Source organism: Megascapheus bottae, chromosome 8 (genome assembly GCF_031878675.1).
Source record: "Megascapheus bottae isolate mThoBot1 chromosome 8, mThoBot2.hap1, whole genome shotgun sequence".
Classification (NCBI taxonomy): domain Eukaryota; kingdom Metazoa; phylum Chordata; class Mammalia; order Rodentia; family Geomyidae; genus Megascapheus; species Megascapheus bottae.
In genome coordinates this window covers 11,725,455-11,753,423 of record NC_143516.1, presented here as the reverse complement: position 1 = coordinate 11,753,423, position 27,969 = coordinate 11,725,455, and the positions used below count along the sequence as shown (strand labels likewise).

At 41.1% G+C, this 27,969-nt stretch overlaps 1 protein-coding gene across 1 annotated transcript in view; it reads left to right on the top strand.

Moving 5' to 3' along the window:
- Ust (uronyl 2-sulfotransferase) overlaps window positions 1-27,969 on the top strand; it is a 234,491-nt gene that overhangs the window by 73,842 nt on the left and 132,680 nt on the right. Inside the window, exon 2 of the mRNA XM_090337984.1 lies at window positions 21,482-21,525. Coding sequence (XP_090194110.1) covers window positions 21,482-21,525 — 44 coding nt within the window. The remainder of the gene's footprint in view (window positions 1-21,481; window positions 21,526-27,969) is intronic.

The following is a 27,969-nucleotide window of genomic DNA, read 5'->3' as shown; positions in this document are numbered from 1 at the left end:
AGGTTGGAGGAGAGAGCAGGTAGGCAGTGGAGAGAGCACGAGACCTCCTGCCTTACCCGAGCCATTCCATTCATTATCCTGGCCTGCTGCAAAGCCAGCCAGCCCATTCCAATAACGGCAATTTTCTCCTCGGGGGTTCTTGACACATGCAGAAGATAGTGGTCTTCCCTGTGGGATTATTTTGTTGACTTTGAAAATATTGATCCTTTTAAGCCCTGAAAAAAAATTTTCTCTTTTTCAAAGGACCAGTTGTTTTAATGTCAGCCGTCCAGTTAATACCATTCTCACTTGACAGTAAGGACTCCCTTCTCTCCGGAGTCATACTCTCACTCAAGTTTCTGGACTTTCTCCTAGTCACTTTGATGAGTTGTTCCAGCCTCTGCTCTTCACGTTCCTTTTTCTTTGTTCCCATGCTAGGTGTGTTCAGATAGGTTAATCCTCATAACTTTCCTAGGCATTTTTGAGATGAGGTAATTTTCAGAAAGCCACATGGCAAATAAGTGGTAAATTCCATATTCCAAATCCAGCTGTGTCTACGTACATCTGTATCATCTCCCAAAGGTGGGGTCTCAGTACACAATCCCATGCAAGTCACGTGCAATTAGATTAGGCTTTCCCAGTTTGCTGAAGTTCAATTCACTATCACTTAGCTATTGATGGTTGATGTTTTTGTGACTTTTTGTTTCTCCCTTTTAGAGCCCCTGCCTAATATTCTGTGTATTACACATACTATATGTTCGCTAACTTAACCCATTCCAGATACTTCAACCACTATGCAATCTCTCTAGCATGCAGGGCTCAGAGAGTAACTTTGCTTTTAAAAGATACAGAATCCATTATTTTCACCCTTTTCTTTTTTTAGTATTTTTAAACTTTTATTTTATTGTTGGGGTGATATATAGAGGGGTTACAGGTAGTGGGTACATTATTTCTTGAACATTGTTACTCCTTCCCATGTTTTTCTCCTACTTTCCCTCCTCCCACTCCCCCTTCCCCGGCCAAATAAATATACGATATACCAGGTACCAAGGTCAGATACAGTAACAACATGAGATGAACCTTAAGGGGAAAAGAAGAAAAAAAGAAATAGCTTCACAATAGGACATTAAGAACAACAATCACAAAGATAAATCTCTGGTTTCTATATCTTGGAGTTCATTTCACTTAGCCTCATCATATATGGCTATATGTACATAACTTTTGAGCTATTGTGATCCTGTTGGGAGAATCCTAGATGTATACTAATTATTACAAATGAGGGAAACCATGGAACCTATATTACTTCACTTAATATGATTTTTTTCCAAGTCTCAATTTCCTTACAAATGGGGCAATGTCATTCTTTCTGATGGCAGCCTAGAATTCTATGGATTTTTACCCTTTTGTCCATCTGGTAATTTCCCTATTTTAAGGGTTGATTTGGATCCTCCTCTCCTTTCGGAGCTTTTCAGACTCACTTAGTGAAGCAGAATTACTTCTTCATCTACGTATGACTTAGGATGTTATACCTATTTTCTGGTTGGCCTTCCTTTAACTAAAAAGAATGCTAACTTTCATTTACTGTGTATTGTGCTTGTCACTAAGAAAAAGATTATATACACACTGCTCTTTTTTCAACCCTAGCAACAGCCTAAGGAATGGTACTTATACAGAGGAATTCAAGCATCAGTGGCCAGCAGTCACTTGCTTTGGGTCACACAGTTAGGGAATTTCAGAGGTATACTGAGAATCTAGGTTTAACAGATTCCTAAAGCTGATTTTTAGAAATAACACTTACATTCAATGAAATGCACATGTGTACAGACTGATGAGTTTTGATAAAGAAAATGTCCAATTATCAGACGCAGTCAAGATGTGGGATATTTTCAAGCAAGTTTCTTCTCTCTCCCTCTATCAATCCAGCTAGCTATGCAGATTGGAATTGGCAGCTCATGAACTTCATGGATCAAACTCTTCAGTATGTACATTTCTCATTTCTTTCTCTCAGTGTATTTTTTTTTTGTCAGTGGTGGAGCTTGAACTCTGGGCCTGGGCACTGTCCCTGGGCTCTTTAGCTCAAGGCTACTGCCCTACCCCTTGAGCCACAGCCCCACTTCCCCTTTTCTATTGGTTAATTAGAGATAGGAGTCTCAAAGCCTTTAGTGCCTTGGCTGGCTTTGAGCTGTGACCCTCAGATCTCAGCCTCCTGAACAGCTAGGATTACAGGCTTTCAGGCGTGAGCCACTGCACCTGGCTCAATGTATTATTTTTGATCTGCTATGATGTCTTCCAGAATATTAGTTCGTACATAGATTCTTCTTAGTTGCTGAGTAGGATTCCATCTCATGGAAATACGTTCGGTTCTCCTCCTTTTCTTAAATATATGGACTTTGTCTAGCAATGAAACTCTAGAGCTCTGTGTACCATGGTGGCATGTGGGTAGTTTTCAATTCAGAGTTGGTAATAACCTTTCCAAAATGGGGTGGTAGATTGGTGCTTCCCAAGGGGAAGTGAGGCTTCACCCAGGCCTTGGCTCTCCTATGTGAACAGGCCTGGCCTGTCTCTCTGTTTGTTGGGAAGCTCTGCTTGAACAATGTGTCGGGGCAGCAGTGGTGGACATAGAAGTGTTGGCTGGCCCACACCTGACCTACTATCTTTAGAAAAACGTTCACCTTATCTTTTATCACATAAGAGTCTGACCACACACTTAACAGCTTAAAGCCACACCTATCTCTTGGTTTCCTGTGGATCTCTTTCACGTGGCTACCTTGGTTTGCTGTGGAGTTGAGGCTTATTCTGGGACAGAGCCTCTTCCAAGCTCAAGTGGTTGTTGGCAGAATTGAAGTCCAGGTGGGTTGTTGGACTGAAGACCTCAGTCTCTTGCTGGTCATTGGCCATTGGCCACCTACAGTTCCTTGTTGTCATAAATGAGTGTGGTACAGTTGCTGCGCTGGCTTCTGTTTTGAAGCCTGACATGAGTTGTGTGAAATCCAGTTGTGCACTGTCTTCTTTGGCCTTGTTGAAATGTGTCGGTGTTCCTAATTCTGATCCATTTATTCTTTAACCAAGAACATAGAGAACAATGGGTGAAAAGAGCTAGAAGGTTATCTTGTTCACGGGGTGCCATAGCTGGTTCATGAAAATTCTTTTTAAGAAGTGGAAAATATAGATAGTATGAAGAAAGTAGTTGTTTTGAACCAAATTGGGCATTGAAGTTTTTACTGTTCTAATGAATGGTGTTCCTCCCTAACACAGGGAGGCTATTCTGGATAAATTATCTGCAGTTAATGTCCCCGCTAAGGAAGATTGATAGGAACGCGTGAAGCGATTGCGGATAAACACTGCTCAGTGGGCTCATTCAGTGTCAATGAATTGAGTCTTTTCTATAATCTGCTACAGGACGGCATCATTGCTCTGAATTTTTCCATGGACTGAAGAAGTAGACACTGGCAGAGTGACTCCTATAACCCAAGTGTGGGAAACAAAGCTTTCTGGCAATAAATCTCCTTATCTGAAATGGAAGGATTAGTCCAGACCCCCCCCCCACCCACACACACACCCCTAAGGGTCTTATGAAAGCAGATTGCTTATACTCTTTAGGTAGTCTATTTAATTTTGAAAAGAGTAAGTACAAGAAAAAAAAAAAAGAGCAAGCTACCTATTTTACTTGTTAGAAGACCTGGAAGATATTTAGGGTAGCTGAACCTTCTCCCCATAACCGTAGTATGTTTATTCTATCCTTGGTCACTAAGGATTTTTAAGTGCCCAAACATAAAAATTCACTTATAGACTAGGAAAACTACTATTATAACCATTTGATAGTTTAGAAAGTTTTCATCTAAAGTCTACATAATTGGACATATGTATGTGTGTGTGTGTGTGTGTGTGTGTGTGTGTGTATAAAATTTTATTGTCAGGGTGATGTACAGAGGGGTTACAGTTACATACGTAAGGTAGTGAGCTTATTTCTTCTGGAACATTGTTACCTCCTATATATTTTTTAAAGAGACCCAGTTCTTTAAAAATTCATCTCAGCCGGTAGTTTGGTAGAGTGCTTGCTTAGCATGCACAAAGACCCAGCTTCGATTCCTCGGTACCACATAGGTAGAAAAAAGCCAGAAGTGGTGCTGGGGTTCAAGTGGTAGAGCTCTAGCCTTGAGAAAACCCAAGGACAGTGCTCAGGCCTTGGACTCAAGCCCAGGACTGGCAAAAAAATAAAAATAAAAATAAAAAAATAAAAAAATAAAAATTCATCTCCTGGGCTAGGAAGGTAACTCAGCAGTTCAGCATATGCTTACTAGGCACATGGTTCTGGATCTGATTTTTAGCATCAATTTTTTTATATGATCATCTCAAATAAATGGGAAACAGCACATTTACCACTGCTAGTTAATAAGAAACATTAGCAGATATTAACTAACAGATATTGTGAAATTTCTTTTGTGGTATTTCAGTTCATTCAAGGCTGTTTACTGGAAACAATAGTAACCCTAAGTCACCTCTTTTGATGGGTCCAGATTGAAAGCAATCTCATCTTAGATGCAAAATACTCTTGGTGCTGGCTATGCCATGCTTATGCATCTGGTCCTGCTCTATGCGGTCTATGTGTATGTGTTAATTTAGTCTACATAGCCATCTGCTGAGGAAAAATATCCCTGGACTTGGAAATACATATACACCAGCCCTATGTATTTTCCTTGGAACCAGTGCTTACATCTTGCTCTTTTCCCCTGTTGAGAAGTGAAACGAATATTTGATTCATGTTCTCTTTGTATTTATAGGAGAATAGTGGAATCAGGATTTGAAAGTAATGCTTTAATAAATCCTGTTGATAGAGGTAATATCATCACTCCAATTGAACAGAGGAGGCAGATGAGGCATGAGAAGCAGAATGGCTGCTGGCCTAGGGCTTTGTAGCTCATCCATGGTGAAGCCAGCTGTCATGCTCTTCGCTGTCATGCTATGTCTGGTCTGGAGGAATTTGTTTGCTTTACTTAGGCCACAGCCACCCTTAAGAAACAGAACCAACAAGAATCCAAGACAAACCAGTACATTCCAACTTAAGGAAAACAAATGAACCACAAAAGCAACCCTCTTTCCAGCCTGGCCAAGCCAAACCTGTAAGGTGTAGGACAACCCATACAGGAAAGTCCACACTTCACTGTGTTGAAGTAAAGAAACACTCAGCCAGAATGGCCTAGTTAGGAGTCTAACACCAAATGATTCCCAATGGATAGATAACAGCCCTGAGCGTTGCAGGGCCGATGGAACTCTGGGAAGTGTATCAGGGATATCTTGAAGCGTGCAGTATCTAGATTGGCAGATGGGATTAGAGGAGCCAAGAAAGACCAGAGATGACCTCTGAACAGCATGGATGCTCTTTTGCAACTTGCTCTGGTGAAGTTAGGGGCTCCGGATTCCTTGGCATTATTTAGAGGAGTTGATAGGGAGAAGATGAAGATACAGCCTTTCTGTGTGCACCCTATTGGGCCAGGCTCACTCTTCCCCTGGACATCTTGAACAACAGTAATTATCACGGATATTTGGCCGGGAGCAGTCTAGCCAGCTGCCTCTTTGCCTTAACCTAGTTTGCTTTAGTTTAAAAAACAGAAAAACAAGCTAAGCACCAGTGGCTCATGCCTGTAATCCTAGCTACTCAGGAGGCTGAGATCTGAGGATCACAGTTAGAAGCCAGATCAGGCAGGAAAAGCTGTGAGACTCTTATCTCCAATAAACTACTCAGAAAAAGCTGGAAATGGCATTGTGGCTCAAGTGGTGGAAGTGCTACCCTTGAGCAAGAGAAGGTCAGGGATAGCACACAAGCCTTGAGTTCAAGCCCCAGAACTAATCCCCCCAAAAGTATATATTTATATATATATATATTTATTTTTGCACATGTGTACATATATATTTATGAAAAGTTTTAAATCATAATAAATTATCCCCATTGTAAAAAAGATTAGACAGGGGCCGGGAGTTTGGCCTAGTGGTTAAAGTGCTTGCCTAGCATGCATGAAGACCCGGGTTCGATTCCTCGGTACCACATACATAGAAAAAAGCCAGAAGTGGTGCTGAGGCTCAAGAGGTAGCCTTGAGAAAGTCCAAGGACAGTGCTCAGGCCCTGAGCTCAAGCCCAGGACTGGCAAAAAAAAAAAATTAGACATTACAAAAAAGTCAAGTGTAACCATAAAAGTCTTCTCAAAACCTGGCACCAGTAGCTTGCTGAGGAGGCTGAGATCTGAAGATTGCTATTCAAAGACAGCACAGGCAAAAAAGTCTTTTGTGAGACTCTTACTGCCAATTAACAGCAAAGAGCTCAAAGTAGAGGTGTAACTCAAGCACCAAGCAAGTATAAGAAGCCCTGAGTTCAAGCCCTAGTACTAGTACAAAAATCCCCCCTAATCCAGTTATTCATATATACTCCTTAATTTACTAAGAAGAAAGCAACCAAACCCTCTCATGCAAACCTCTATGCATACCTACCTATGGAATACCTATACAAGGATATGAATATGTAACTCTAAGAAAGGGGCTGGTGGCATACTTGAGACTATTCATGCTTTATATGTGTTGACCCATGTCACCAATTTACTCAGTGGAACAGAATCTATATGCCTGGGCTTTTTCCAGGTAAGAGAGGGCCTGGAATAGAAAGTGTTTATGCCATGTTTTTCCTGAGTCTGCGAAGACTATATGTCCGCGAAGAAGAGAACAGTCGTGTAGGATAAAGCCAGGGACATGGAGGGCATTCCTCAGGTCTTGTTGGTTTCTTAAGGACAGCAGTGATGAAGCTTGAGTGTCATGAGTTGGGATGTTTGCTGTGTCTGCTGCCACCTTGGATTAGGACCAGCAGAGGCCCAAGTAGCATGTGTATGGTTAAGGTTTGGAAAGATGACTTTTTAAACCTTGGTGCATATTACAAGTGTAGAGTCTCACAGCGCAGGCGGTGCTGGTTTAATTGGTAACCCAAGCAATGTGGCAAACCAGTAACCAGGTTCTCTTTGCAAAGAGAATCTGTGAAGAAAATACCCATGTGGTCATTAAAGTCAGGGATCTTTAAGATGTTCAGAAACAAATGTGGATAGAGAGCCCAGCTCTCTCCTTTGGGAAGAAGTGCCAGCCCATGTAAATAGATAAATTACCCTGAATCTATTGAGAACACATGTCGAGTTCGATGAAATGCAAATCTCATATTTACCCTTCTGCTGCCAAGGCCTGCGGTGTGCGTACTGGATGTGGATGTGTTTAAGCTATCACCACACAGGAAGCAAGCTTAGCCTTGTGTATGTTACATGGAGGCTCCGATTCTCAAACTCATTCATTTTCCACAGGAAAATATTTGACAGAAATATATACTGTATTCATGTGCATCAAGACAGAAACCAAATCCATTTTGTCTTGGGTTTTGTTGTGATGGTGGTGGTTCATCCTTTGTGTGAGAAAATACAGGGTTCTAAGTAGGGGAGCATGAAAACAGCTTGAGAAGTGGGGTTCTAATGTCTCACGCTTCTTATACTTGTAGTTAATCAGGGGCCTCAGTTCTAAGAATCAAGGTTTGGAGCTAGCCCAGGGAAGTTAAACCCAAGAGATTCATAGTTGCAAATACCCAGCCAACAGCCAGAAAGGTAAGTGTGGCTCAAGGGGTAGAGCTCTAGCCTTGAAGGGAAAAATCTAGGTGAGAACAAAGTGTTCAAGTCCTACTACCAGCAAACAAAACAAAAAGTACTGTGAGGGTTTATGAAGTAGGAACTGCCTGCCTGTCCCCTTACATTGTACTTCTCTTGTCTTGATCCTGTTATTTTTGTTTTTCTTTTTCATTGATGTCTCTGAGAAGTCTTTGCTGCCTCTCCAAGATTCAGTTGGTTATTGTTTAGCCTCTGGCTTCCTCTGCTTCCCACTTTGTCACAAGGTTGTGCTCACCTGCTTAGCTGTTTTCAAACCTGAGACCATATGACCCGTGAAGGTCAGAACCACACTGTTGTCTCTGGTGTAATCCCCGTCACTGAGGTCAGTGTCTCTCCAAGCCAGTTCTGTACCAAATAATAGAGGATGGAGGATGGAGTATAGAGGGAGACTCTTGTTTCTTGGTTATTTGAGATGAATATGTATGTAGGTGGCAAGAGATTATAGGGTAGGGTAACAGGCATCACAGGCCTAGAAGGCAGAATTAAAGATTTTACAAGTCCCTGTCATAAACAATTATAATTGCCGTTGCCATTCTTTATGGGTGGTCTTTTGAGTTTTCTACGGTACTCCGGAGGGAGTAAAGCCATTTTTTCCTTTTTTTTTTTGCAGCTTGCCCATCTTGCCAGGGATTGATTTAGAATCTCCTTTCATGGTGCCCTGAAAAATTTCTTTTGGTTTCAGTGCATTCTGCTTTAGTCTCAGCACATAAGGGAGGAATTGATGCCCAGAAAGCCACAATGGGTGTCTTTGGCTCAAAGAAGCTCATCACTGATGATAATGGGCCAAAGGAAGGCCAGGGGACAGACAGACGAGAGGGATGAAGGCATCTACAGGCCTGGGGGCGGGGGGACTTGTTTGGGGCTAAGGAGTCTAGGATTATATTCATACTCCAGAAAGAAAGGCAGCTCTTAGGGAGAGGGAGATTGGCTAAGTAGAGTGTGTGTGTGTGTGTGTGTGTGTGTGTGTGTGTGTGTGTGTGTGTGTATGCACACCTGGGGATATGGCTGCTGGTAGGGCCATAGAAGGGAGGCAGTGCCTGCGTGTCTGTGTACACACTTGACCTGACAGTACCTGCAGCCTGACAGACCTCATTTGATATGGGAAAGCATTTTATCCTGGGTGCTTCAGCAAACAGTTCTAACTTGGTACAACTTAACCAAGTTGCTGTCAACTTTGCCAAATTATCTTTTGATTCTTGTTAGATCAGGTGAATGTGGCAAACATTTGTGAAAGCACTTCATGCTCAACCGACAGATGAAAGAAAGTAGCACCTAGCACATTAGCATGGAATTGTGCAATTTCAGGTTGTACCTCAGGATACTGAAGGCCTGTGCACAGGAAGTAGCTACAGGCAAGAATGGACCTGCAAAAGTGCTGTTTACCAAACATATTCCTAACACTGTTTTCTTATTAGTTACATAAGTGCCTGAGGAGAGGCAGTGGCTTCCTTCTCAAGCGATGAGACTAGGGTCTTAGAGCTCCCCCCATAATCTCTATTCTCAGGGGTCTTCTGGGTAAAGATGTCTTTGTACAGAAGCTGTTCAGCATGCTTAGGGACACATGCATTTGAGCTGAATAGAAGAGAATTACAAGTATAAACTCACCCTGTTTAGTTTTTTCAAAAATCATAGAGAATTGGGACCTAAACTGCATCACGTGGAATCACCAGCTTTCCTTTTTTCCTTCTTGACTCATAGAGATAACATTTTTATCACAATTTCTTATCACTGGGTTATCAAAGAATCACAGTGAGAACTTCCTGATGTGTTCACACACACAGGCACATAAAATGCATGTGTATTATAAGGACAGATGTTATTTTAATTTGAAGGAGAGGTGATGCTGAAGCCAGGGCTAAGATTCCAGTTACTCTCAAAGAACTCTTTCCCTTATAAAAGTTTCCAGGTGTTTTGAGTCTGGTCCAGGCTGGCATGGCTGTTGGCAGAAAAAGTCTACGTCACGGATTCTTCTGTCAGTTAATGGAGATAATCACCCCCCACCAACATCTAGAACCTGGGTCAAAATGGAAAAGTCTGAGTGTAGATTGACTGCAATAGGATGGAATGATATTATATGAAACAAACACCCTCTACCCTTCTCAGGCCAGGAGAGCACTCTGTGGGAATTGCTAGGAAAGCTATGCAGTGATGGAATAATTACTAGTTATCCTTGGCCAGCTTCTGGAAACGTTATGACTGTAGTCACAGCGAGAAACAGAATTGTCACTTGAAAAAGGAGTGTGTTTGTAGGTCTAGTGTTGGACTGTGAAGGTGTCCAGTGTTTTTGCCCTGGTTCTTTTTGTTCTCTGGGCCAAACCAGCAGGGGCCAGAAAGGCTGGTGTGTATTTCTTCCGTAATGTTTATAAATTCGGTTTGTATTATGACCACCGTTGCTTTAGTCCTAGGAGATGTAACATTGAAGTACCCCAAATGAAAAGTCCTGGTTTAGATTCTGCAGTGTGTAGACTCGGCACTGGTCTGAATTATGAACCTGATGTTGACGTGGCACCTGTGGACATCATGTGGGCATCTCGACAAAGGGCGGAGTGGCACACAGTGCGCTGTCACTCTGGTGTGACACTTTTGAGACTGATTGCTGGAAAGAGGAACTGGCTCAAAGTACAACTTTCTTGTGACTTGTAGGGCATTGTTGTAGCATTAGCAATCTGAATCGCTGCTCAAAAAGATTCTTGGGGCAGAATTACAAAAGGACTCACTTTTTTTTTTCTTTACATTTTCCAGAATTCATTTCAATAAAGGACTCACTTTTGAAGTAGTCCTTTAAATGCCCTTTGATTCCAGTGTAGGTAGGCTTCTCCTGGGAATGAGTCTCAAGAAAAATAAAATTTTCAGTATGGTGCAGGGAAGAGCTGAGCATTGTCTCCAGCTCTTTGTTCTTTGAAGTCATCTATTTACATTTTACTTTTAGTATAGTCAATGCAAAGAAGAGAACATGCCTGGTGGTTAAACACCCATGTCCATGCCACAGTGGATTCAGCATGCAACTGTCCATTTGAATTATTAGTCTAGGGCTGTATGACCCATTTTGTCCTTCTTGAAATATATTTAGTATATATAATTCAACATGCATGTATGTGTTTATGTATATATAGATGTGTGTGCAGACATATAGCGTCTATCTATAGGAGTTGGAATTCAAAAGAGGAAGCAAATTGGTGTGGTTTAGACCTTTGGAAAATAGATTTAATGAAAAAAGAGAGGCAGGTATAGCTAAAATGAGGGTGGTGAAATCAGGGGATAATTTTTTTTTTGGTCAGTTGTGGGGCTTGAAATTTGTGCTTGGGTGTGGTCCTTGAGCTCTTCAGCTCAAGGCTACCACCTGTTCCTTGAGCTACAGTGCTACTCTGGTTTTCTAGTGGTTAATTGGAGATAAGAATCTCATGGACTTTAGTGCTGGCTTTAAACCGCAATCCTCAGATCTCAGCCTTCTGAGTAGCTAAGATTATAGGCTGGAGCCACCGTGCCTAGTGATAAAAATTCTTTAGATAAGGAATCAACCCTCTTACAACTTGACTGAAATGTTTTAGGAAAAATGCACTGGTTTTAATCAAAAATACAATGAGTCTTTCTGATTGAGAAGGCACATTTTTGTTGAAAAATTGCTCTTGCATATCTGCACAGCTTTATGTGACATTATTATTTATGTATCTTTAGATATATATGTATTGCTGGGTATATATGCATAACTGGGTATGTATGCACACAAAGCAGAGTGTGTATGTGTGTTAGTTTTGTTTTTTTTTTTTTGCCAGTCCTGGGCTTGAGCTCAGGGCCTGAGCACTGTCCTTGGACTTTCTCAAGGCTAGAGCTCTACCACTTGAGCCTCAGCACCACTTCCGGCTTTTTTCTATATGTGGTACCGAGGAATTGAACCCGGGTCTTCATGCATGCTAGGCAAGCACTTTAACCACTAGGCCAAACTCCTGGCCCCGATGTGTGTTAGTTTTAAAATCATTGCCTAAATATACTTTATAAAAGCTATGATAGCCCTAATCCTTATTTCTGCCCCTGACTTGCAAGTCTTACTCAGTGTCTGTTCCTTTATTAAAGTGCATGAGCGGTGTGGGGAGCGAACGGGTGTGACTGAGGGAGCCTGTGTGGGGGCTGCCCCGCTCCGGCTACCCTCTACTTCTCCCTTCCTGGGAAAATGTTTTGAGCTCTCTATGGGTTTGTTTCTTCATCTCTAAGATGAGAAACACATCTCTAAGACTGAGAAAGTGTGATTTCATGAGTAGCCTAATGCATGATTCATGGCAGGTACCTCATCAAGAATGGTTCTTTCCTCTATTTTCCTGAACCTCAGAACAAGATCAAGGGCTCCCTACCTACAAATCCATTTCCCACTGCTTCCAATTTCTATTAGCTAGTATAATTTAATGTTCTTATTTCCAGCTTTCATCATTGCCGTTTCATTAGCATATTCAGTTTCTCATATTATTTATAGCCCTGCATTATTATTTTTATAATCCATACCAGTTATTTTTTGCTCCAGTGCTTCTTGGTATTCTAATGAAATATATTTCCATTGTTGAGTGGTTTCTTCAATTATTCTCTTACATATAAAAGCACTTGTATGCCCTCTTATAACTTATCTTTTTTATGACTTTCACAAAACAGGATCTTTCTTCTTGTTTTATTTTGTTGTTAGAGATGTAATGGCTTTGCTTGATTTCAAAATGGTCAAGGCTTCCAGCTCAGCTGCTTGGTCTGTGGTTTCCATTGTAAGACCTTGGCTGTGAAATCCTTAGCAAGAATCTTTCAAGCCTTCTATGGCAACTCTAACCCCAATCCTTATGATCTCCAGCTAGATACAATACCATCTCCCAACAACACTATCTCCATACAACCCAATTCCTACCACTGCAGCTGGTATATTTTCACATTTGCACTTCACAATAGAAAAAAATTCACCATACTTACATTATTTGCCTGGCAGAAAGTTACTCCTTAAAAGGAGAAAAATCTTGTTTTTGCTTTAGTCAGACTTTCCATTCCTACCTTTGCTTAAGGCAGTGTTAAAATCTATCTATCTTATCTGTCTGTCTATCTATCTATCTATCATTTATCTGTTCAAAGCCACTTCATGTGTCAGATTTTATACTAAAATGAGTCCATAGAAGCTAAACTATTACCTTGATATCAGCCTTGTTCCTATGTTTTATATTATTCACACTTATTTGTGTGATTGACATGTTCATGGCCATAAAGACAGTTTTTGAAAGGGGGTGGTATCTTTGCTTGTTGCCAGAGGGATCTTCAGATCTGACCACAGCTTTGGGCAGTCACTCTCAGCCCGGGTCCACCCAGCCCGGAAGTCTTCTCCTTAATGTGTAGGAGGGAGGCTATTCAGTCCTGGTTCCTCAGTTCCACTGAGATGGCACTGTGAGCTGAGGCTCTGCTCCCAGGCAGGCCACTCCTCTGTCTCTTGGTGAGCTGTGGTGATTTTTGGTAGGACTAGGTTTATCCAATTGCTATTGGAGGATATATATATATATATATACATATATATGCATACATATACATATATTAAGATGTGTTTTCTAACAAACCATTCGTATGATGGCAGTCTGAACATACTGAGAATTTATAGGTATGGTTTTTCCATCCATTCTCTGCAAATCAGGAAATGCTCTGTGTTTTGATACATCGATGAATTCTTATTTTTTTCCAGTCAAGCTTGTGCTGGCCTTTCCTTCAAATCTTAGATTTGCTTTCAACCCCAGACCTCCGGTCTTTATTGTTTCAAAAGTGAGTAACCCACCATGACCTTGAAAGCCATTAACATTTCCAGAGCAATGATGAATTCAAGGTAGCAAGGCTTTTAGAAAGGTCTCTTGCATGCTTTCCCAGCTCATTTTGTTGAAAGGCCGGATTAAGACTTCACTAGAAAATAAATCAATTCATTATGTGCTAAAGAGTATTTCTGATCCACAGTATATCTTATCTTACAGAATAATAATACAAATGCAGGAATACTCACAAGTTCTGCCAGGGCTTAAAAAACTACGTTGCATTTATGCCCGTGTGTACTTCCTCGTCTTAAATCCTATGGAAGAAGCCATTCTAGGGTATAAAATCTAGATGTATCTGGGGTAGGGGAACTGGTGTTTATATGTATGTGATTATTTCACAGACATTTCCTTTATTGCACCATGTTTTATAACTGGTTCTATTTTAAATATAATGGTAAGAGCTACACTTGGTGAGCAAGCTAGGCAATTTGTCGGTGATGATTTTAGCCCATCAGCCCTGAGAAGCAATTTTTATTCTTTCTCTTTTATGTACTACTTTGCTCAAGGTCAAATCTATTCTATATCAGTACCCACATTCTTTCTCTTATATCCTTTCTCTTGAACTTTCAGTTTACTTTTGGCAGGTTCATTCTGGATTTTAAGCACTTATTTATTTGCCCTTTGTCTCTCTTTTTTTTTTTTTGGTCTTTGCTTTTTATTTCTTTCGTGCTGTGCACATTTGCACATGTAGAACCACATGGACGTAACCGATTCTGCTTTAATCTAACAGCATTATAGTTCTAGAAATCATAAAGCTCATCTAAACCCTATTAAATCTGTCACCAAATAGAATGAGAGCAATGAGAGGAAAAGAGACATAATGAAGTTACTGAAACTCAGTCTCTTTTAATACAGAGCATCAAGCTCAGATGTTAGTTAATTTTGTGAGGATTACCGCTCTGGTTTCTTAATTTCTGCTGCACTGTTAAGAGTCCTATCTTATATTTGAAGGCCTCATAAAGAGGAAACCATGATCTCTTTCTGATGTTACTTGAAAGTTTATGTGAAAGCTAATCCCAGATGGGCTAGTTCTCTCTGCACTGTGACATCTGTGTAAGAGCTGCTCAGCCATCACCCCCCCCCCTTTTCATCCACACACTTTCAGGAGCAACTCTTCAAGTGGATTATGTATGTGTATATCTTAGTGCAGTTTATTTGAATCACAGAGTAGAAATAGTCCTTCATATTAAATTTCCCTAAAGCATCTGAACTGACTGAGGATAAAGACATTGCTTTGTCAAACAGATAATCAAGTTATTTAGAATATAAAGATACAGAGTCTCATTAGTAGCCTTAGGCCATTGCCCAAACACCCGCTAAGCAAAAGGCACAACTAGAAATATAAAAGCTCTTGCGTCCATTTCAACCTCTGTACGCATTCAACACCAGCCTTCAAATTGTGATTCACAAGAAGTCACTGGAGCCCACTTATTCTTCCCTGGTTAGTCCTTACACTTTTCTCTGATTCTGAAGTTTGCTTTCCTCCTGTTTTACAGAAGTAATGTTTATGCATAAACTGCCCTCACAGAACCCAACTGACCAGTAGCCCACCATGCACAGGCAGAGCCCTGAGGAAGTATACACTCAGAGTCATAAGTCTCAAGTCATGTGACCTTGGGCCCAGATTCCTTGTCTGTGAAGGAGGTCAGTGGCTCTGCCCTGCTGACCTCGAGGGTATGCATGGCACACTGCGCCCACTTGAGCTCAAGGTCAATATGCCTGGAACCTCTTGAACTTTTGTGTACCTCTTAAATGAAACTAGCCTTCTGATCTTGACTTCAAGGTCATGATGATCTAAACATTCTTGGGCATCCTTTTGCTGCATCTTCTGTAGGTGCCCATACTCTAGGTATGCCCTTTTCTTCTATTCATTGCCCCTCCTTTTTTCTGCCCTTCCTTCTTCATAGCTCAGGAGCACCCCACCATGGAGCTTTGCCCAACTCCATTTCAAGGGAGCATTTTCTCCAGTCTCCTCATAGGGCTTCACATTGCCTGGTTTTCTCCTGACCTGCAACGTCAACACAGACTGCCCAGCTCTTGAGGTGTTCCCCTCCTATCTCCTCTTCTTCTCTTCTGCCTGTGGGCTCTTCTGTTCCTTCTAATCCCTAGAAGGGATTCACCCTTCTAGGATGCTATGCAGTCATAGTTGCTTATTTTGTGTTTATTCTGGTGTGTGTTACCACTTTTCACTGCGGATTTCAGAGAGCCAGTGTTATGGACTGTCCTGTATGTGTGCTCCCCTAAATCCATATGGTAAAGACCCAGTTCCCAGTCTGATGGTGTTTGGAAGTAGAGTGTTTGGGAATTGATTAGGATTTGATGAACTCTTCAGGGGACTATGATGGGAGTGATCCAAGTGCAGTCTGTCTGACTATCTATCTGCCATAATGGGACATAAAAAGAAGGGGGCCATCTGCCAAGCAGAAGAGTGCTTACCTGAACTGGACCATGATAGCACACTGCAGGTGAACTTTTAGCCTGAAGAACTATGAGAAATCAATGTGTGGTGTCCAGCAGAAGAGTACATCATGATAAGTACATTATGGGTAAGATTGCTTCTGACTCCTCCTGCACTTCTCCAGACACTCAGTATATATACATTTCTGTAAAAGGTCCATCACATATGTGCTTGATTCATATATGGAAGTTGATATTCACAAGTATTCTTTCTTTGCAACAAACATGTTAAAAACTTGAATGTCTAAGCAAAGGCTGAAAACTCCCTGTAGCCCTGTGCAGAACGCTTTGGGGACTGACTGTCTGGGAATGGCCTTGGATGTCTGAAGCATATTTTAAAAATAAAATCTCTCAGTGAGGTATTTTTTTTTATCCCTAGAGGAAGAGTTTGATTATGTAAGAGAAGCACACCATTCTACTTCCCATTTACAGAGTAGCTGGGTGATCGAGCTTGATTGATTTTGATCATTTAGGGTCAAAATTGGCATACATTTTTTCTGTTGTGAGCAATAGCTTATTATACCTTATCACCAACTAACCACATGTCTTAGTCCAGTTACTTAACCTCTCTGCTTCTCATTTTCCTTTTCTGAAGTCATATGACATGGATAAACAGGCCTTTGTTCTCAATGGGAGGTGGGTGTTAACACTGCCTCAGGAATGTGTCTAGCTGTTGAGTTCTCTGTGGTGTACACAGAGCTGAGATTCACTCTTATTCTCTGCCTCAGAGAAAATAATTTCTCTTAGCAAACTATGGTCCCCAGTCTAGAATATCTGAGCAAGGCAGAGAATTGGGATGTGAGCAAATTGGTATTAGGGTCAAATGAAGGAGCACCTGCTGCTTACCTGTATGGCATATGCAGGTCTCTTCCCCTTCTAGGCCTTGCTTCTCTACTGTAAAATGGAGTTTTTACCTCCTGGTGTTTCAGAGGAGCTGAAGGCTGTAAAGGCTGTACAGTGCGCTGCTTAGAACAGCATCTGGTTTTTCATGGATGATGACGAGCTTGCTGATTGTCTTCAGCTATCTTGTTTAATTTCTTTTATGAGAGATCCTGAATGGTGACTGTTTTTTGTCCTGTCTGTCTTCCATTATACTAACGAGGGATATGTGATTGCGGTTACATCGTAAAAGGTGTTGGTCCTCATGATAGACGCATGGAGTCTAGGGCCTCTTAAAAGAAGAAGTCTCAGGGCCGGGAGTTTGGCCTAGTGGTAGAGTGCTTGCCTAGCATGCATGAAGACCTGGGTTTGATTCCTTGGTACCACATACAGAGAAAAAAAAGCCAGAAGTAGTGCTGAGGCTCAAGTGGTAGAGCTCTAGCCTTGAGAAAAATCCAAGGATAGTGCTCAGGCCCTGAATTCAAGCCCAGGAGTGGCAAAAAAAATTTTTTTAAAAAAGAAGACTTACCTAGCTGCTAGGTAGAGGCTGGTGTGCAGACTTGGGACTGCCAGGTTAGCGGGTGTTTGAGTTCCACCAGTTGTATTGGTTGACATTCAGAGTATAGAATGACCATTTTTCACAAGAATGTGTTTTTCAGGATATCATCCTTTTTGCTGACTACTTAGAATGAGCATAAGAGATTTGTTTTTAAAGATGCTTTTGTAGAAGTCTTTAAATATTTATAGTTAATAAAGCCATTTGTTTTAAATCAGTGGAAAATAATTTTATATAAACCTTTAAAAGCTAGTGTAGGCCATTTCCCTCCATTACCATGTTTTGGGGCTGTTAATTATGAGGAATGGATCTACAGGAGAGTCTCAGCACACAAGCCCCCCATTGTAAACGAGGGCTGATGTGTGCTGAAAGCAACTGCTTAGAGAAATGCATCCTATGGTGAGCGGTGGAAAGTGTGGCATTAGCATAACTTATTGCAAGGACAAAGCTGGGGTTGTCAGTCCTTCTACAGAAGCTCTTTATGGGGGATATCTTATCAGAAGGCAGACTCCTTGGGGGAGATAAAGCCACATGAGACTGGGGACAGGTAACCAGAATCCTGTACGAATGACGCTCTGAATGAAAAAACGAGAAGATTTTATTCCCTCATGGTTACAACTTAAAAAAAATGACCTATAGAAGTCTTTGAAAAGAATAGCTTGTGTTTGATCAAAATCAACACAATGTAAAGGCAGCTTGTTTTGTTTCATTTCTTGAAATCAACACTAATGCAAATTATGGTTTCTCTGAGGGGAGTGAGAATTAAAGTATTTTTATTCTTTGGGGAGTAATTCAGGGAAAAAATAGCTCTGCTCATGCAAGACTTCGGAGTCCAGAGTAAATTCTATCCACAAATGTTCTCAAGTCCTTTTGCACATTGTGAAAGCTAGTTCAAATAACTGGAGAAAAAAAATTATAAAGTCACAGAAAACATCAAATAATCATTTTATACTAATACTTTTATATGATAAACTAGTTCCCTAACTTTAGGATTCCCTTTGGTTTCCTAAATAAATGATAAGTGCAATTTCTTTGCAGAGGAAATAATATCTGTTGAGGATTTACCAGGTGCTAGACAGGCACTGTGCCAAATGCTTTGTGTACTTAATAGATTAATTTTAAATGTACATTTAAGCCTTGGGGAAATTCAGCAATAGTTACAAGTCCACTCTAGTGAAGGTCAGGTCTGGGATTTGAACTAGGTCCTTTGATTCTGGCTGTTCCCTCTGACTCCGTGGCTACTGTTGTTTGGCCCCAGTAAGCTCTGTTAGTAATTTCTTACCAAAGCCAGTAAATAGGATTCCTGGGGCTCCTTCTTTCTCTCTCACAGAGTGAAGACTGTTTCTATTCAAATGCCACAGCCCCTTCTTTGGGTTATCCATTCCAGCAGTTTCTTCTCTACATGGGTCAGCCATTCTAGCATCTTCTATAGATGAGTGTTTTGATCTCATCTGGATTCACGTAGGTATGGTAATGAGCTCAACTGTGTTGGACAGGTTCCCCTATCTCTTCTGAAGCTAGACACACCGTATGGAAAGGGGATGTCTTTTGGGAAAGAGACCAGAGGGTGCCTTTGCTTGGGATTTTTCAGGAGGCTCTTCCCTTCTGATCCTGTGGGCCCATAAAGTATGTATGGGTATCATATTTGAGGGTCTTCAGAACCCATGGCCTATCCCAAGTTGGTTAAGTGACCTCCAGGTAGATTGAGGATTTGCACTTACCTTTTTGGTTCACCCGTGCATAATAGGTTTAGAAGAAGAAGATACTCTTTGAAATATCTGTGTTCTGAAACTAGAAGCTCTGAAAATGAATTTTGAATGGAATTTTTGGAGTCCCAGAAAGGTATAAGTGGCCCATGTTGTTTTAGAGGTATACTTAAAACCCCAAGGTACCCATTAGCAGAGTCCTCAGAGATCCTATAGCATGCCTAACTCTTTCCAGTTTCCTTAGCCCAAGAGATAACCAGAACAAATGAATTAGCCTCCATGGTCTCAGGAATCTCTGTGGTCAAGCGCACAATCAGAATTGGTTTTTGTCATGACATTTGTGCAGAAATCTCCTGTCACACGTGATAGAGGTGACCCCAGATTAAAAAGAGTCTAGATAAGATACATTTTTTAACATCTTAAAAATTTGGGTCCAGGAGTTTAGCCTTGTGGTAAAGTCCTTGCCTAGCATGCACGAAGATCTGTGTTCAATTTCTCAGTACATGAAAGGGCTATTGGTGTGGCTATGTAGTTCTGTATGTGTTACCACACATACAGAATTGTATATAAAGTATGATTGTTTAGGACAGCAGTAGCAGCATCTCCAGGGCCAGAGTGTGACTTCCAATCAGAAGCCTCCCTGCTCCCAACTTGAGCAGCCTAAACACCTTAAATTCTGGGAAGAGGTAGGACTTTCTCTCTCTGGAAGTTTCCTGGAAGATGGGAGACAGATTGAAGCCTAGACTCAACCCATAGTAGTAGTAGGAATATGGAGGCTATGTATTTTTTTCTATCACTTGACAACATCCTATTTATATAACCAAAGGAAGGCCTTGACATGAACAAGAGACTGGCATCAGAATCCTGAAGGTGTACAGAGTAGATACTTTTTAGAAAGAAATGAAACAAAGTGCTCTTGTGACCACTGAAAGTGCTCCTCTGAAAGTAAGAACAGGCCCAAGATCCAGCTCTGAGAGCAGACTGTTGAGGGTGGAGGCATATAGATGCATGGTGATTCAGGTTGTGTCAGGTGAGGGCTTGTCCTGTCCCAGCACTGTGTCAGCCCTCTGCAGCATCAAGCCCCTCCATCAAGACTTCACATTCAAAGGCCTTAAGGGCCTATCTGTGCTTTGTCCCTCAAGTTAAAATCCTGCACTGAATCTTGTACCTGGCAGGTGGGACCAGTTAGGGCTGCTTTGATGCCTGAGAACCTACTCAGCTGGCTGCTTATTGATAACAGTTCCTCCTTTATATCCCAGCAAGTTACCCTCTATACTTGCAAAAACTCCAGCAGTTTGGTTGGTTTGCTTCCTGAAAACATAAGATCTTGGGATGAAAGGCTGTCCCTAAGTACTAAGGAATCATACAGTTCACCTCTGGAGAAGAATATATTACTCTCTAAGAGCATTATAGCAGCTTAATAGTTTTATTTTTCTATTTTTAACACAGTGCTATTTCATTACTCAGGGAATAATTACCCATCCATTATGTTCTAGCCATTCTCTAACATTTTCAGAAAGCTCAAATAATAGAAAAATGGAAAAATGATAGAACATTAGGACACAACCATAGTATAGTCACTGATCAAAAATCTATTCTGTGTCATCTTATACAGTAGAAACTAGCCAAATGTGGCATCAAACAACTTGAATGATTGTCAGTGCAACTAAGAATGATTTTTACACCTTTTTTTTTCTTTCAACTAATTTAGATCTAAATAGCTCCATGAGCCTTTTATGCTGCTAATAACTTAAGCCTATGGAAATGATTCAGTAGTGAAATAAACTGCCACCCTTACAACACTCTTCAAATTTCCTATTACATTACCCCAATTATTGCATCACTTATCTTTCCAGAAGATAAAAATCAAGAAATCAAGGCTGGAAATGCTATCTTTATTTTACCAGTTTTGCTTGTACCAACTTCAAGGCAGACTGGAGAAAGAGCATAGACTTCTTAAACTGTGATGGAACTGGTTAGAAATGCTCATTTTTAGAGCTACTAAATCAGGACTCTGGGAGTAGAGCCAGGCAATAGGTATTTTAACAAACCCTATGGCTAATTTTAATGAACACTACAGTTTAAGACACTGTACTCCAACATATTAGACGTGGAATAATAGTGCATGATTCTTTCTGTGTGTGTGTGTGTGTGTGTGTGTGTGTGTGTGTGTGTGTGTGTGTGTGTGTGTGTACATGCTCATGCACGGGCATGCATGCATACAGCACATTTATAACTACTGAAACCAGTAAGCCAACATGTAAAACATCGGGAAAAGCTGGTGGTAAGGGACCTATTTTTCTTTGATACAGTTGTCTACAAATGTATGTGAACTACTTATTTGGCACTACATTCATGTGGGGCTTGAACAATTCACTCATCCGCTTTTCTCTTCTCCCCCACTAGGGAATTCCACTTACTTGGATGACCATGGGCCACCTCCTAGTAAGGTAAGGTCTTGTGCTTGTGGCATAAATCCTCCTTTCCTTTCTCAGCACATGCCATCTCTGACTATGGGAGCTCCTGAACCTCCAGTAACAACTGTTCCCTCTGCCTCCCCCCTCAACTCTCAACTTTCCTGGTCCTGGCGTGCTCACAAGATAATAATGGATGACAAAGGACTCAGGCTTCTCATGAGGTGGAAAGGACAGACCATGACATAGCCAAAGTGACAACGGAGGGAGAGCTAATACTTCATTGGTGGCCAGCTGCCAAGGTGTATGGTAGATTCACTTTAGACCTATGTCAGGCCCCCTGAATTTCTGCCTTTCCACCTTGGCCTCAGTGCTGCTGCAGAAGGTGGGATGTGCAGCCCTGCCATCCATGCCTTTGGGTATGGAGGCCAGATTCACTCCATCCCATTCCTCCTGGACTGCTTGGGTTGGATGCTCCACTCAGGGAACAGTCCCGTGGCTAATTCTGATGCACACTAAAGTTTAAGATCTGGTGGTCCAAGGTCATGGTGAAGGGTAATGGTATGTGTTGGTGTGTATGTGTGTGTGTGTCCATCACTGCCTACGAGGCTGTCCTGCTTTGGCCCATGTGCCACTTTCCCTTTTCCTGTCATCTGACCAGTAAGAGAAGAATAGTCCATTAGTATATTTTCTCTACCATTCTCTGCTTTCATGAGCTCCCTGAAAAACCAAATGCCAATCTATGAAAACTGAGAAAGATGGGGCACAATGATCATTGTGTATGAGAAAATATGAAATGTGAGGGATTGACTCTTTTATTATAAAATTAGGTCCTTTGTGCTTTGTTTTGGCATAGTATATATATATATTTTTTTTCTTATTAGAAGTGATGATGATACTTAATCTTTGTTGGGGGAGGATGCATTTGGCAAAATTACAAGCCGGCAGCCCTCTATGTTTCAGATCTACTTTAAGAATTTTCTTTCTGGCTTGTGAAAGCCTAGATCCTCTAGTAGTTGGTTATCTTGGTGTTTGACCACTGGAAGTGAGGTCTACTAGCTGCATTTGTAAGATATGCCTGGTGAGAATGGTAAGAAGATAATTATTAGCTACCTACATCAGAAGTTGGAGACAGTTAAACCCCCGCACTACCCTTTGGCAGGAGATATTTCTGCATCAGATACTGGCACTGCCACTTTTTAGCTCTATGACCTCGGATGAATTCACTTTAAAATTGTGAGCCTCAATTTTTCCTGCAGAGTGGAACTAAAAACACTGTCTATAGCTCAGAATGTCTGGAAGGATTGGACCGACAGACAACCAGTCGTAAGTTAGCAGTGGGCTGTGTGTCTTCAGCTGAGAGACATTAGGGTCGGGGGTGAACTGTACTGTAGAGTTGATCAAAATTCCTCAAGAGACCGGCAGCTTAATACCCTGCAGGCTGATTGAGTGCCTGTGATGCTGCAGTTCCCAGGAACACCAATGAGAACGAAGAACAATAAAAATACATTCTCTTCTAGAGGGGAAAAAGAGTACAGAAATTATGGACCATCCTAAGCTCAGGGACTTATCTAAGCAGATCTTCACGTGGTTGCTTTGGAAGCCTTTTTTTTTTTTTTTTTTTTTTTTTGCCAGTCCTGGGCTCGAGCTCAGGGCCTGAGCACTGTCCTTGGACTTTTTCTAGGCTAGAGCTCTACCACTTGAGCCTCAGCACCACTTCTGGCTTTTTTTCTATGTATGTGGTACTGAGGAATTGAACCCGGGTCTTCGTGCATGCTAGGCAAGCACTCTACCACTAGGCCAAACTCCCGGCCACTTCTTTTTTAAACTTTTTTCCATACTGGGGCTTGGATTTAGGCCCTTGTGCTTACTAGTCAGGAACTCCACCACTCAAGTCCTACCCCTTCTTATTTTTCAGATAGGATCTTGAGTTTATAGCTGGGCTGGTCTAGACTTTGGTTTTCTTATTTATAGTTCCTATAGTAGCTGAGACGACAAGTAGGTACCACCAGACTCAGCCTTCGTTATTGAGATACGTTTTTTTGTTTTTTGCTTTTTGCCTGGGCTAACTTTGAACCATATCCCTCCCAATCTCTGTTTCTCAAGTGTCTAGGATTACAGGCATGAGCCGCTGTGACAGTTACTTGGCCTTCACGCGCTGAGAGGTATATCATGATCCTTTACCCTCATTGACCTGGACCATGGAATTCAGGGCTGGCATCTGAATCAGGATTCCTGGCATCTGTTCAACTTCTTCACACTAGGCACAGACTCTCAATGTTGTGCTTGCCTCAGCACCACCCTAGACACTCACCCCGGAGCTCCTGATTCAATAGATCTGGATGAGGCCTAAGAATCTGAATTTCTGACAAGCTCTAGGGCGACGACACTCACTTTCCCTGTGAATAGTCTATTGAGAGTCACATGGCTCAGTACATAGAGGTGACTTAGGAATGTAAGGGTGACTCACCCTCATTAAGTTTTCTTACAGTGCAAAAGTATTTCCTTTAGCCAATTACTTGCCTACATGGGAAAATGAGAGGGGGCAGGGAATAATGGTGTGGATGGCCCACTGGGTTTTCTCACTACTAGCTGTTCTCTTCTCTCCCATGGGGGTAAGGGGAAGTCTTCCCTACCCATGCCCTTCCCTGATATTGAGAAAGGTCCACTCTGTCTGCCACATTAGCTTGGCATGTTAGGCTTTTACTTTAGGTTCCAGGTTAAGAAAGCAAAGGCCAGTTGGGTATGAAATTTTCCTTTTGATGCTGTCCTGAGCTACCAGCCTCGTAAAGCCAGAGTAGCCATCTTGCCTGCCTTTATGCTAAGATGCTAGGTGTATGGACATGATGTGTGATGAGTTTTGCCCCCAGAGGTCTTCCTCTGTACTGGGGCATTTTCTACTGCCCCTGTGCTCTCCTCTGAAACTTCTATTTCCATCTATATTCTATTATTTTGGGCCACTTTCGGGGAAAATCCTGTTTTTATAAACTCTGTTCAAGTTTGAATGGTGCATATCATTTCTTTAAACCAGCAGAAGTTTTCTCCAATACAAATTCTTTCCCTGGAGCTGTCTGTCTGCTCACTATCTAGGAGTGGAATAGCAAAAGCACTTTCGGTTTTTAAAGCAGAAACCACAATAAGAGGAATGTAAAATGGGGATGGAATCAAACATTGGAGAGTGAAATCTAATTTCATCCTTACCCCTGACTCCTGGCAGGGTAGAATTGAATCCCAGAAGTGATACGCTCAGACTTCCAGATAAAGGTCCCTGCATTGTGCCCTGGACTCTTAAGTCTACAGGCCATGGGCTTATCCAAGCCATGGTGGCATTCAGAGGCTATGGACTCACTCATCCAGCCTCTGGAGGGAACCTAGCCTGGCAGGGGAAAGCAAGCACATGGCCAGACCCATATTTTTCATATTTGTTTAGCACTCAGAAATAGCTTTCTGATGCCAGGGCTGAAAGAGTTGTGTTCTAGATAAAATAAGCCTTCTAAACTCTGAAAATATACTGAGGTTACAGTGAGTTCTCATTTTATTAAAAGTTAAATTCTAAAAGTTTCACATTCCTTGAGTAAGAGTCGTGTGGGGAATGGGGTGTGTCACGAAGCACACCCTAGGTCCACGTCCTCTTTCTCCCTGATGTTTTCATAAGAAAAAAACAAATCCTCTGATTTTTACTTGCTTTTAAAATCAATTTCAAGCTCATAGACTACTTAGTTTTTTTCTTTAAATCAGGGGCTGTTTTCTTCCAATGATCACTTCTGTTGAAACCCTTTTTTCTTCCCACTATGCACATAAAGATTGGAGGCCTACTAAGATTCAACATATAGGCCTCTAGGGAATGCAATGGAAAGCATTTTCTTAAATATAAAATAAGATGCAAAATAAAAAAGATGCTGTAATAGCAATTTTTATTAAAAATATGCATAAGTGTACATGTAAAAATCCTGGAAAATAAAGTAAGTATTTTCTCAGGGTTGTGGGATATCAGGAGATTTTTACCCTTAACAGTATCATTTGAGTTTGTGAAAGTAATGCCTGCTTAATCAGAAAATTGGGGGAAAAGCAATTTCCTGGTATAGGAGAAGACAAAGTTGAGTTTTTAAAGGCAGTGCTATCTACAATCCCCTACTTGCTTTCTTGTCTGCTTTCCTACCTCAGCTTTTCTGCACCTGGGACATGCACTCCTGGTGGAAGCAGCTGTTCTGGGGAGAATAAATGGATACAGGTATCATTTCCCCTGTGTTGGCTTCCTAAATCTGATAAATAAGGAGAGCTGTTCTAAGCCACTCAAGGATAATGAAATCACTATCCATAGCTGATAGATAGCTTCTCCCATGTGCCAAGCAACTGTACTGAGCACTATGCATGGAAATTTTATACTCTATGTATCCCTGTGAAAGAGCAAGTGATTTTTAAATCTTTCTTTTACAGCTGAGGGAACTGGATCTTTGGAAACCTGAGTCATTTGCCAAAGGTCACACATTAAGTACTGAACTTGGGATTCCAGCCCAATGCTATGTAACCTCTAAGACTCTGCTTTTAGCCATTTTAAGATAACAAACTTAGGCAGAAATAACAAACAATAATTACCTTACTTATGGAGTTACACACTTTTAAATAAGAATCTGATATACTGGCTAAGGCCTCAGCTGTCCAGAAAAATATGCTAATCACCATTTACCATTTGGATCCAATGAATACTTATAACTTTAAATAAGTTATTTTACTTCCTTGTTCTATTTTTTGTGTTTGTTTTCCAGTCATCTTGCATACATACCTAGTTTTAGCAATTTTTCTATTTAAAAATTATATGGAAAATGAATCTGGTATCCACACATCTCAAAAAGTGAAAGAAGACTGTCCCATGTTCATTTAGCAAAGCAGGGCAGAAAAATCCTCTTTACAAAATGTCAGTTTATAAGATGAAATCTTCCTGTGACAACTGATCTAGGTTGCCACCATATGAAGATTCACAGCTCAAGGTTTCACATCTATGATCAAGTTCATCCTCTCCCCCCACTTTTCTCTTCCTTCTCCTTCTCCCTCTCTCTCTATTTCTTTTCTTGCCCATCAGATAAGTTTTCTTCTTTAAATTTTCTATTCAATGTAAGTTGAAACAAACTACAGGGCTGGGAGTTTGGCCTAGTGGTAGAGTGCTTGTCTAGCATACACAAAGACCTGGGTACAATTCCTTGGTACTACATACACAGAAAAAAATCAGAAATGGTGCTGTGGCTCAAGTATCAGAGTGCTATTCTTGAGGAAAAAGCCCAAGGACAGTGTTCAGGCCTTGAGTTCAAGCCCCAGGACCAGCAATAAAATGAAAGCAAAATAAAACCCACAAAAAGGCTATGGTTGTAATTCATTGGTTCATTGGAAGAGCACTTGTCTAGTGTGCATGAGGCCCTGGATTTGATAACAAGCACTTGGTTGGGCAGGGGGGTAGTGGGGTCAGGGGTGGGGGGGAGAGGATGATACAGGAGAGTAGAGGAAAACTGGTAAAATAAAGATAGCATTTCCAGCCTTGATTTCTTGATTTTTATCTACTGGAAAGATAAGTGATGCAATAATTGGGGTAATGTAATAGGAAATTTGAAGAGTGTTGTAAGGGTGGCAGTTTATTTCACTACTGAATCATTTCCATAGGCTTAAGTTATTTAGCAGCATAAAAGGCTCATGGAGCTATTTAGATCTAAATTAGTTGAAATAAAAAATATGAAAATCATTCTTAGTTGCACTGACAATCATTCAAGTTGTTTGATGCCACATTTGGCTAGTTTCTACTGTATCGAATTACATAGAATAGAAGATTTTTGATCAGTGACCATACTATGGTTGTATCCTAATGTTCTATCGTTTTTCCATTTTTCTATTATTTCAGTCTTTTGAAAATGTTAGAGAATGGCTAGAACATAATGGATGGGTAATTATTCCCTGAGTAATGAAATAGCACTGTGTTAAAAATAGAAAAATAAAACCATTAAGCTCTTATAATGGCTCTTAGATTTTTTTTTCCTTAGAGGCTTAGTTGCTCTATATTGCGAGGTAAGAATTTATTTTATCCATTCCAAAAAGCTGTATTTTTCTTTGCTCCTTGGGAAAGCTCTAAGAAAATAAACTTATAAAAACATGAATCCAGAAACGAATTTATAGCTATTCAGAAACATATAAAATGTTAACGTGAGGGTTACTGGATCCTGACTGTATATTGAAAGCTAAGATGTAATGCTAATGTTTACCTTTACATACACCTCCCCCCTTTTTTTGTCAGTCCTGGGCTTGAGCTCATGGCCTAAGCACTGTCCTTGGGATTTCTCAAGGCTAGAGCTCTACCACTTGAGCCTCAGCACCACTTTCGGCTTTTTTCTATGTATGTGGTACTGAGGAATCGATCCCAGGTCTTTGTGCATGCTAGGCAAGCACTCTACTACTAGGCCAAACTTCTGGCCCCCCAAAACACTTTTAACATGAAAT